The 11524-nt window shown below is 41.5% G+C and overlaps 2 protein-coding genes across 2 annotated transcripts in view; one reads left to right on the top strand and one right to left on the bottom strand.

Moving 5' to 3' along the window:
• Window positions 1-469: 469 nt before the first annotated feature.
• Window positions 470-7948, bottom strand: mpnd (MPN domain containing). Its single transcript, XM_053503147.1, has 13 exons — window positions 7670-7948; window positions 5113-5315; window positions 4639-4860; window positions 4405-4516; window positions 3742-3823; window positions 3312-3408; window positions 2289-2361; window positions 2118-2194; window positions 1591-1759; window positions 1322-1392; window positions 1043-1132; window positions 815-907; window positions 470-709 (listed from the first exon to the last, which is right to left on the bottom strand). The coding sequence occupies exons 1-13, from the start codon at window positions 7671-7673 to the stop codon at window positions 623-625; spliced, it is 1380 nt and encodes a 459-aa protein (XP_053359122.1). The 5' UTR covers window positions 7674-7948; the 3' UTR covers window positions 470-622.
• A 2427-nt stretch (window positions 7949-10375) lies between these two features.
• The window catches only part of LOC128530600 (signal-transducing adaptor protein 1-like), a 47327-nt gene continuing 46178 nt past the window's right edge, over window positions 10376-11524 (top strand). Inside the window, exon 1 of the mRNA XM_053504633.1 lies at window positions 10376-10747. Coding sequence (XP_053360608.1) covers window positions 10664-10747 — 84 coding nt within the window. The 5' untranslated portion in view covers window positions 10376-10663. The remainder of the gene's footprint in view (window positions 10748-11524) is intronic.

The following is an 11524-nucleotide window of genomic DNA, read 5'->3' as shown; positions in this document are numbered from 1 at the left end:
ATTTCATTTCTCTGTCGAGAGTGATGTGTGATTTAAACACATAAGTGGTGTAACACAGCGCCCCCACCTGGGGAGGAATTTAACAACTCACTCAATACGAAGGAGAATGAGGTATCTTAAATTTACAATTTGCAAAAACGTCTTCGTGCAGCATTTAACAAGTCAGGAAACTGGCTGCATGTGACATTGTTGAGATGTAAGATTGCTCCTGGTGCACGAGGGTGTGAGTGTGTGTGTGTGAGAAAGAGAGAGCGAGAGAGAGAGACACGACACTATCTGGATAAATCTGAAAGACTACACTTTTTTTCTATTCTACACATTCTACACAATTCTGCCTATGGAAACAGAAAACATGTTCACGGAGTGTGTGTGTGTGTGTGTGTGTGTGTATGTGTGTGTGTGTGTGTGTGTGTGTGTGTGTGTGTGTGTGTGTGTGTGTGTATGTGTGTGTGTGTGTGTGTGTGTGTGTGTGTGTGTGTGTGTGTTTAATGAGGCAGTCATGATCATACAGGACTCAGCACTCAGCTCCTCAGTGTTTCTATTCTGTCCTGTATGTGTATGTATCAGATCAAAGGGGGATCTCCTCTGATCCCACACAGCAGAACAGAGAGAGAACTTTCCATCACTGCATGTTGCGCAGTTGGTTGTAGACGTGCTCTAGGATCTGAGAGTAGGCCTGGTCTTTGGGGGCGTGGCCACTCAGGGATGCCTGAGGAAGAGAACGTGTACAGACGGTAAGATAACACGTTTAGTCCAGTTATGGGGTCGTAATGGACGTGAGGAGCATGTGAGGAACACTATAACTGAAACAAACCTTCATTTTCTCCAGTATCGACGTATCGGAACACCACATCTGATTAAAATTGACCAGGTCAGGAGCTGCTCGATAAAACTCCACCAGCATCATCTGCACACAAGCGTTTAAGTGTTTATATCAAAGCACAAAAAGCAAGGAGGAGGAGGATAATGATGATGATGAGTCCCTTCAGGTCTATTCCACCAAATCACACATACGTCTGTCCTACAAGTCACACGTTCGTACCATTTCATTGAGGACGTCTGTGGTGAGGAAGTTGTCCTGCACGTATGTGACTTCCACTGCCACTGGGATACCGTAATCATTCGGCCTTTGCTGAGAAAGAGTGAGAGAGAGCGAGAGAGAGAGAGAGACACCACAATACCACGATATCTCAGTAAAGTATCCTGTGATCTAATTTATCACTATAGCAATATTATGGCATCACTATATTAATCAGTCATGTGACCCTGGTGAGTGAAAAACGTTCTCACGTTCACTTTTGCTCACATGAGCTGCACTTACTTCCGGAGGAGGAACCACCCAGAACGGCGTGATGGTCGACGCCACACCCTGGTTGCCATGGTAATAAGGTCCTGTAAAATAACAGACGAGGTCTAATTACAACATACACACGGCCAAATCCAACTTCTACGCCACTACATCAATGTGTGTGTGTGTGTGTGTGTGTGTATGTGTTACTCAATTGCCTAATATCTATTACTTATTCAAGTCAATGCAATTCAGTTTTATTTGTAAAGCAAATGATTTGCCAGTTGATGTTTATTTCTCACCACAGATGATGCCCAGGCAGGGCTGGAAGCCGTTGCTGCTGCCCTGGAGGCGGAGCTGGTGGTCCATCTGCGAATCGATGTCCTGCAGTGACGGGAGGGCGGGGCCTCGAGGGTGACTATGGTACCAGCCCACCAACGAGAGCCCTCTCATGAACAGGTTCTGACAAATCTGTGCACACACACACACACACACTTATCAGTCAAGAGAAACTCTTTCATTTATTTGTTTTCCTCTCATCCTCAGCAGAGCGGTGGTGTATCCAGAGAAGATCCCGAGAGTGAGGCGGGAAAATACGCACAGGTTTAAATACCAGTCTATCACACCATACGGCCAAAAATATAACTTATTCACACACTGCGGGCATTTTAGAGTTTCCAGCTTATCCGCTGTTATGTGTGAGGTAACCACAGAACCCAAAGGAAACCATGAGGAACAAAAACAAACATCTGAGCTCAGCAGTTCTATCTGCTGTACCGCCGGCTAATATTTTATGCCGTGGTAGTACAACATGAAATCCGCTACTAACCTCCTCCTCTACAGCAGGCGCGGCGTCTCGGTCAGCCAACCGCGTGCGGCACGGGAACGCTCGCAAAACCGTCAGCACTGTCATGAGGAAGAGAGAAAAGGTGTTTCCTTACGACGGGTTATACAGTATAATACACACATCTCTGCAGTGTGATGAGTGATGAAGCCTTACGCTGTGTTGTAGTGTCCCATCGGCCCCCCAGGTAGCCCACCACCTCGCTCGTGGTCAAGTGACAGTGAAAGTCCTGAGGGGGAAAAAAAAAACTAATATAACGAATCTTAAATAATTCTATGATTGTGTTAAAAGCGCTGTACAAATAAAAATAAAATTGAAAACTGAATTAAACTAGGAAGGAGCACACGAGAGTGAAATCAGATCCAATAAAACTGATGAACTTAGAAACACTGATGGAAATCACACCCGTAAAGAATTTCATTATCGTTATTTATTTGTAACTTGCGAAGCGAAGACTACACATTCTTGTAGATTCTAAATACAAGACAGAGAAACTAATGGACAAACACTGAAGTATTACAGAAATTAAAACACTTATTAAGACGCTACACGTGTCAGCTTATACGTACAAAAACTGCGGTAAAAATATTCAAGAATTCTTGCCAAATTAAAGGCCATGTGTTATGAAAAATCTACCTTTTTTCTACTTTCATGTTTAGATATTCAGATGAGTCTCTTATGTGTGTGTGTGTGTGTGTGTGTGAACAAACAAAAAAAAAAAAACATTCGTCTTTTGCATGGTTGTGTTGCTGTAGCTTAAAAATTTCATTAGATTCTCTTCCTGGTGTGACATCATAAGACTAGCCCCTCCCCCAGGTTGATGCTTTAATCTGCCTTTTGCTTGGGGGCGGGGCGGGGCAGGGGCGTGGCTCAGGGGTAGCTCATGTACCCAAGCACTGAAACAGCACATTTGGAGGAATTGTTCTGTTTGATGAATAGAAAAGCACATTCTCCACTCTAAGACCTGTGTTAACTTTTTTAATAAATAGTAAACTATGTGACCTTTAAATTGAGAAATGGATAAATGGAGGATACATTCACATTCAAATGAAACAAAAAGATGTAAATTTGATGAAAAAACAGGATATGATTCTTGGCTATATTTTGCACATTTTGTTTGTGTATTGTATTTTGTTTGTCTGTGTGTGTGTGTGTATTTATTCATTACGCAGTGTTTACCATGAGCAGCAGAACGTTGCTGGAGACGGCGACGTTAAACGGCTGGAAGCGGTTGATGGCGGAGAAGGCGGACAGCTCCACCAGCGTGTGAGGATCTCTGAGGACACGCAACGTTTACCAACATCACAATAAACAATAACATCATGCATATTGTTACATTTAGCTACCATTTATATCATTATGAGATTACAATGTAATAATACATGAGGGGTGTTCGAGTCAAACCGGGACTCTGGATTGTGCAGAATAACAGAACGCAGTTCTAAAAGGAAAAAAACTCCCTTTATTTCTCTATATAATCCCCTGCTATACTAATGCACGTATCCCAGTGTTTAACTGGTGCTTGGACACCATCATGGTAGACAGTTTTGCTGTGCGACTCTATACATTATGCTGTATAATAACATCTGTCACATTACAGCTTCACTACCTGGCGATGTCTCGGGTTCCCAGTGTGCAGTATCTGACAGGGATTCTCTCTCGGTCTCCTCTCCTGTGAACCACACTGACATCTGTAACACACACACACACACACACACACACTCGCACGTTATAATCTCAAACATTGCATTGTCCGAGTTTCCTCCAATAACAGAAACTCTTTACCTTAGAAAAGAGCCAGATCATTCTGTGCATGTTTTAAATGTACAGTATGTAAATATTTTGTACTATATATAATTATTTACATTTCTTTTTTTCGGTAAGAGGAAGTCCAACTCTTTTTTATATATTACAGTTATAAAGTTTACGTAAGTGAGAACAGGAACTACTCTAGTTTCATAAACAATATATTAAAAATAGTACAAGTTGTTCTTATAAATACGTAATCAAATGCAACTGGGGTTAAACTGCTGTGGCACAAGAGGAATAAAACACACCTCTCCAGGACAGGCTGTCCTGAGAAATGTCTCCACACTGTGTGTGTAAGATTCCTGACTCAACTCATTTAAAAATAAATCACAGATTATCAAACGCTTCATTTATTTTGATCAGGCTAATTTAATCCTTTAGTTGTGATACCCAACACACACACACACACACACACACACACACACACACACACACACATGTACGTGGATGACGTTTTGCTCACCGTGGTACTCTAGCTTGGATTTCCGGTTTCTTTCGTCTGTCGCGATAGTGGCCTTGCCCTCGTCCTCTTCCTCGTCTCCCATCTCGTCGTCCTCTCCTTCACTGGCGAGGCTCTGGAGACACAGAACGGACAGATCAGCTGCAGCTACACCTGAGCAGCTGTTATAGTCCAGAAAATACGGTAATGCTGAAGATCCTGGCTGATAAACCCTGCTGTTGAGGCGTTTCCGCTCACCATGTCAGCACTGGGCTGGTATTTATGCAGCCAGCTGGTTTTATACTGGGCCAGTTTCTGCCCGCGGTAACGAACCGACGCCCAGCCGCATCCCGACTTCTTGGCAGGATTCACCAGGCGCTTGCAGTGTGTGGCCCAGGCGCTCGGCGAGTTAAAGATCTGCCCCGTTTCCACCCAGCGGATCTTCCCGTCGGTCAGCAGGTCGCCCACAAAGTTCTTTCCCTGCGCAGAAGAGAAAGCATGAAGATATTCACACGTGGTATGACCAAAACCAAGAGGCGTTTCTATCAAACGGGACCTCCAAACGCCTCCCCCTGTCAATCACGGTGTGTGTTTCTGAGAGCTCATGCACGCACAAAAGACTGGATATCGTTTTCATCTTCCCTGAGATGTTGCACAAGTGTCGCCCTTCACCCTGACTGAGTTAGTTATCTGTTTACATGCTGGAATTTGAAACTCATCAACCCTCAGTACCAGGTAGTGTATGGACAGGACGGCGTCTCCCGGCTCCACCAGGCCGTCTTTAAGCAGCACGCGTAGTGTGATTCCTCTCCGAGTCAGCACCGAGCCTCGTCCTGAAGACACCCGGAGCTCGGCTTCTTCTCCCCCGCTCAGCTCCTCGTCATCCTCGTCCACTCCTTCGTCCACCAGCTGAGGCGAGGACGGTGGCTCGGAACCTGAGTGAGGAGACGCACAAGTACACAACACCTTGAGGAGATAAGGAGCAGGATGAGGAGCTAGACAAGGGAAACCTTTCCTAAGGTTAAAGTTTCCTGAAGTAGATCAGATGTGAGCCAGATCACCGACTCTGAGCTTCTGAGGTTTAGGATTTTGACTCAGATTACAGGATTAGGATTAAAAGTACTACATTTTAATAAAAATGTTTCTGTGTTAAGCTGAGAATTGGAATGAAATCAAAGAACGATCAGTGTGTTATAAAGTGCTTATTAAAGCCTCAGGTTTAGAAACCAGTGTCAGGATGTAAAAACTCAACAGGAAGTCGTGTGTGTAACAGGAAGTGTTATGTCAGTTTTATTTTCAATAAACCACATCATGTCCTTTATGCAATATCTAATGTTACACTGGTCATTTACATCACACACACACACACACAGTTTATACAGTAATCCTGCTTAATCCTGATAAGACAAAAGTTCTAGTCATAGCACCACATGCAGATAGAAATAAGCTTTCTGATCACACTGTAACTTTAAATGGCCTTTAGTTCCAGTGCAACAGTGAAAGACCTCGGTGTGATTATAGATTCCAGCTTTTCATTTGAATTACATGTAGATAATATTACCAGAATAGCATTCTTTCATCTCAGAAATATTGCCAAGAAAGGGAATATATTGTCACTAAACAATGCAGAAAAACTAGTTCATGCTTTTATCACCTCTAGGTTGGATTATTGTAACACCTTACTGTCTGGTTATTCAACTAGGTGCAGAAATAAGATTCAGTTAATCCAGAATGCATCAGCGAGAGTCCTCACTAGAACCAGAAGATACCAGCACATCACCCCTATCTTATCCACACTGCATTGGCTCTCTGTGAAATTTCGCATCGATTTTAAAATACTACTTTTAACGTATAAAGCATTAAATGTGTTACGATCCACCTTCCAAATAGTGTTCGGGACTCAGACACAGTCGCAGTGTTTACGTCTAGGCTAAAAACCTACTTGTTTAGCCAAGCATGTTTGTGAATCGATGTGCCTCAGGTAAAGGAGCAGACAGCTGTTCTCTGAGGACTTGTGACTGCAATCGCTCCATAGTTCAGGACTGGAATTTCTATAACGTGTTATGGATTATGGACTCCATATTAACTCCATAATCCATAATACATCATCTGTTATACTTAACGTTCAGCCTCCTAGCACACATTCGGCCAAAACACAGTACTGGTGCTGATTTATTTATTGTTTTTATGTTATACATATAATACAGAAAACGTGTGTGTCAAAGAAGCTACTTCTGAAGTTTTTTCTTCTTTTCTAAAAATTTCAAGTTGCTAATTTCAGCCGTTTTGGAGAAATTATTTTATATATGGCCGGGAAAAAATTTATATTATTTAGCATTATACTGTCTTGCTTTAAACTATAATCATTTCAAATGCACATTATTCATATTTCTTTACTGATACTAAAATTGGTGTAAGCTTCTAAAAGCATATGACCTGTAAAAACTGTTGCTTAAAATTTGTTTGTTGGTAAAAGCAAATAAATAAACAAACCCTGTAGTGTCCGTAACCAAGTCAAATTCATGTTGCAATATCCTATCAATTTTGTCTTTTAGAATAACATACTTCTTCAGTTTTATGTCTTTTCATGTGAAATCTAAATTGGCCAAGTTTTAACTGAATGACAGTTAAGATCATTAAAAGATTTGAATTTTTAAAAAGGTTACTGACACTACAGACATAAAAGGGCATGAAATTCTATTTAGAAAATGTGTTTCTTTTTATCTGATAATAAAAAATATAAATGTGTAGCGTATTTACAAAAAATGAAGCACGGATCAGGGGATGAAAAGCATTAAGTTTTATGTAAAATTGTGTTATATGATCCTGTCTGAAAAAAAATATCACTTTCATACCTAGGTGAGACTGATACGATATTTTGGATGAGTGTGACCGATGAGGATGATGGTGGGTCTGGTTTCTCTCCATCTCAGTGAGATCTTTACTCATCAGTGACAATCTGATCACTATAATTTATACACGTTCTTACACATTTCACACTCATTTCCATTATTTTATTTTAATTCTGTAAAGCTGCTTCGCCACATTGTTAAAAGTGCTCTATACTGTAAATAAACCTGATTTGGATTGAGTACAGTGCACTTCTATAGTGTTTCTCCAGACAGAATGAGCCTTTGCTCCTGCAGCAGTGTGCTCTGACTGTAGTGATGCTCATCATCATGTCCTGCTTTGTTCTCCTGCGGCCTCCTGGAGTCTAACACCGATCACATTCTACCCACACACACACACACACAATATATATATATAATTATTTAATATCGGTTCTCACCCATTTCACCAAATTCGTCGCTTTTATTTCTCCTATTAATTCATACGCTTGTTTTTTTTCCCCCTTTTGTATGAAAGCGGTTACTCACGGGCTCCGTCCCAAACCGCACACTAGCCTACTAAATAGCAGACCAGAACAGCCGCGTCACCCATAAAGCCGCTTCATCATTATCCCATGCACTTTAATACGGTAGTGCGCGGTTTGGAACGTAGCCATGGCTACCGTTTTCGCCGTCGCGTTATTTATGCGTCAGCATTTTTTAATACGGAAGTGGTCTGGATTTGAAGATAGGAATAATTATAATGGTGCTTTACAACGTGTTTAAAGACGCTATAAAATTTACTATTTTAATAAACACATTCCCATCCATTTTTATCCCGCTTCCCTTTCCTATTCCGCCATAAATTCACTCATGCGTATAGGGTTTGTCGATTCGTCACACTGTGATAGCTGGAATTTCATCTCAACTGTAACTCTAATCTTAAATTTTTATACTAACTTATGGTTACTGTAAAGTATATCCTTGTAGTGTACGATTTTTCCAGCTGACTTTCAGGGAATATGTTACTATCCGATGTGAATAAAATAAGCTATTCTGCGCGTGTAGGATAATAGGAGAGTTACGGTAGTGTGATATTGTTTGCTCTCCTTTAATCAGCCACTAGATGGCGACAGAATTACGTTTCCTGTATCAACGTTAGAAACATCTTTGTTTAGGTACTGTATGTCGGTACAATTTTATTATCAATGCACAGTACATGTACTTAGCAACTAAAGTGCAAATAGTAGTGTATATAATTCCGTGCTAATATTGGCATTATGCAAAGTAATAATCAACTCTTTACTTAGCATTGGGTATGTTCCAAAATCTATTAAATTAGCAGTTATTAAACTACTAATTAAGAAACCCGACCTTGACCCCTGTCAGTGGTCCAATATATTACATTTACATTTAGGCATTTGGCAGACGCTCTTATCCAGAGCGACTTACATTTTTTTTTTTTTTTTTTTATCTTATTATACATCTGAGCAGTTGAGGGTTAAGGGCCTTGCTCAAGGGCCCAACAGTGGCAACTTGGTGGTTGTGGGATTTGAACCTGGGATCTTCCGAACCGTAGTCCAATGCCTTAACCTATAAGGCATAATCTATATATCTGCATATAAATTGCATACAGAAACTGTATTAGTCAGGATTTAGGCCTCACAGGGACAGCACTTGTTAAAGTAGTAAATGACCTCCTATTGGCCTCTGATCAGGGTTGCGTCACTATGCTTGTGTTAATCGACCTCAGTGCAGCTTTTGACACCATTGATTATAGTATTCTCCTTCACAGGTTAGAAAATGTAGTAGGAATTAAGGGAACAGCCCTCTCGTAGCTATTTAATAGATCGTTATCAGGTTTCCCCCCCCCCTCTTTTTAGGGGTAGATAGGTAGTTTTTCTTTCTATTGATAATTTAGATTTTAAAGGTCACGAGCGGTCGTATAAGAATTTTATTGCATATTGTACTGTCTATGTGAGAAAAATGTTTTTATTTTAATTGATTGAAAAAAGAAGGATATAATGAATGAAGTATGTAACCAGCGTATACTAATAACAAAAGAGGGTGTAACAACTGAAATGAGCATATCTATTGTGATGTCAGAGAAGGAGATCCGTCTCTTGACACAGAGCAGAGCTACCGTAAAGTCTAATTGCAGTTGGCAGAAAAGGGCTTCCTGTAGCGTTCTTTGTCACAGCGGAGCTAAAGCATTCTCCTACTGAAAGTGCTCAGCTGTTTAGCCAGTATGTCGTGGAGAGGATGTGAAGTGTTCTCTGTGATGGTTAACAGTTTGTGTAACATCCTTCTCTCCACTACAAGCTCCAAGCTTGCACTCTGCACTAAATATTCATTCATCTTATACATGTGTGACTGTGACCCTACCTAACTGTTATCTCTCCTTCTCTTCTGCTCTCTCTTCTCCTCTCACTGTCTTTCTCCCTCTTTAACTCTTCCTGTCTCTCTGTTGAGCTATACATGTTGCTGCTCCTGAGCTGCCAGTGATCCAGATCCCCTCTGCCCTCTGGACCTGTCTGACTCGTCCTGGTGTCCCACTTCTGGTTGAAGATCTCGTGACATTGATGCCCCTTGTGGTCTGCCTGGGATGTGTTTGGTGACTGGGGATGATTCCACTTTTCCACGAAGACGGTCCTGGCCTCGACTGATGCTGACAGCTGTTCTTGGAGGACTCGTGACTGCAGTTGCTCGATAGTTCAGGACTGGAGTTTCCTACAGTCTACCTGAGACTCCAATAACAAACTGGACTTCATGTTAACTTAAACACATCTCCTGTTATCTGAACGTCCAGCCTCCTAACACAGTATGACTTCAGAACAATCCCTGCTATCCTTTATTACCCAAATGAGGGTGGGTTTCCTGTTAAGTCGGGTTCATCTCAAGGATTCTTCCTATTCCCATCTCAGGGAGATTTTCCTTGCCACTATCGCTGTCATTCATTGATAATTGAATGAGAATAAGAACATTCTCTTATTCTCATTCCATTTTGAATCCTGCCAAGCGTCCAAATTTACCAGATTTCTTATTTCTCCCTTCAAATGACAGGACTGTATAAGCTCTCATAAATTCCCTGCAGTCCAGAGGTTAACATCTGCAATCTAAAGCTCATGTAAATCTCTGATTATTAATAGAAACAGGTAAGATTTGGAGCAGAAGGAGATCTGTATCACACCCAGGGAGTCCCCTCATTTGTGTGGGTATGTGAAACACGAGATAAATCAGAAATTATCCAAATATGTCCAGTACCTTTGCCTTATCATAACCAGTCAATCAGCTTAACCGAGGGGCGGGGCCTCGTCGGTTGGCTTCTCCTTGACACACCTGGACACACTGCACTAGAGCACGCGCCTTCAGGTCCGCGCAGGTGTGGTGTATTAACGTGTCAGTAGAGACTACAGGTGTGTGTGTGTGCGCGAGCCCCGCTACCTGCACCGGCGATGAGGCGCGCGCAGCGGATACGAGCCCAGCTGCCCTCCTGCTATTACGAGGGATTTCTGGAAAAAAGGTCTTTAAAAAATAGAGTAAGTTTCATCTCTTATTAAAGCATAATTTTTTTATTTTTTTTATTTTACAATACGTGCATTTATTTTAGACTCATGCTTAATTAATTAAGTTTAATTTTTATTTTGTCACTGATCTCTGAATTGATATCCAGGACATCTGGAGGAACTCAAATGGCATATAAGATACATAACCTATTTATATCCTGTACTGTAAAATATGCATTAATTTCCTGTGTAAAGAGTAAAACATGTACAGTGTGTGTAACAATACACACCTGCCACAATTTCAATTCGAGTCAATTGTAACATCATTATAGATAGGTAGACAGATATAGAGCGGCACGGGGCGTAGTGGTTAGAACTGTCTCCTTACACCTCGGGTTCGATTCCTGCCTCGGGGTCTGTGTGCATGGAGTTTGCATGTTTTTTCCTTTGCTTGGTGTTTTTCCTCTGGGTACTCCAGTTTCCTCACAGCCCAGAGACATGCAGATAAAGCAGCAGCTACTGTACATGCAGCTAATCGGTGTTCCCAAATTGTCTGCGGTGTGTGAATTTGTGTGTGTATGAATGTTGACTGGAGGTCCTACCATGATCGTAAAAATGGGAATACAGTGGTTATCACTGGCCTCCACGGTCCCTCGTTGGACTACAGAGGTTCCTTGATTTGATGGATGTGATAGATAGATGTATTACTTTATCAATCCCAAAGAGAAATTGTATTATTACAGCAGCCAGTTCACAGGATATACAACAAGTAAGCAACCAGCAAGAATTGCAAAAAAAAAAAAAAAGAAA

Source organism: Clarias gariepinus, chromosome 9 (genome assembly GCF_024256425.1).
Source record: "Clarias gariepinus isolate MV-2021 ecotype Netherlands chromosome 9, CGAR_prim_01v2, whole genome shotgun sequence".
Taxonomy (NCBI): domain Eukaryota; kingdom Metazoa; phylum Chordata; class Actinopteri; order Siluriformes; family Clariidae; genus Clarias; species Clarias gariepinus.
Note: the sequence above shows the minus strand (reverse complement) of the source record. Positions and strands in the feature narration are given on the sequence as shown.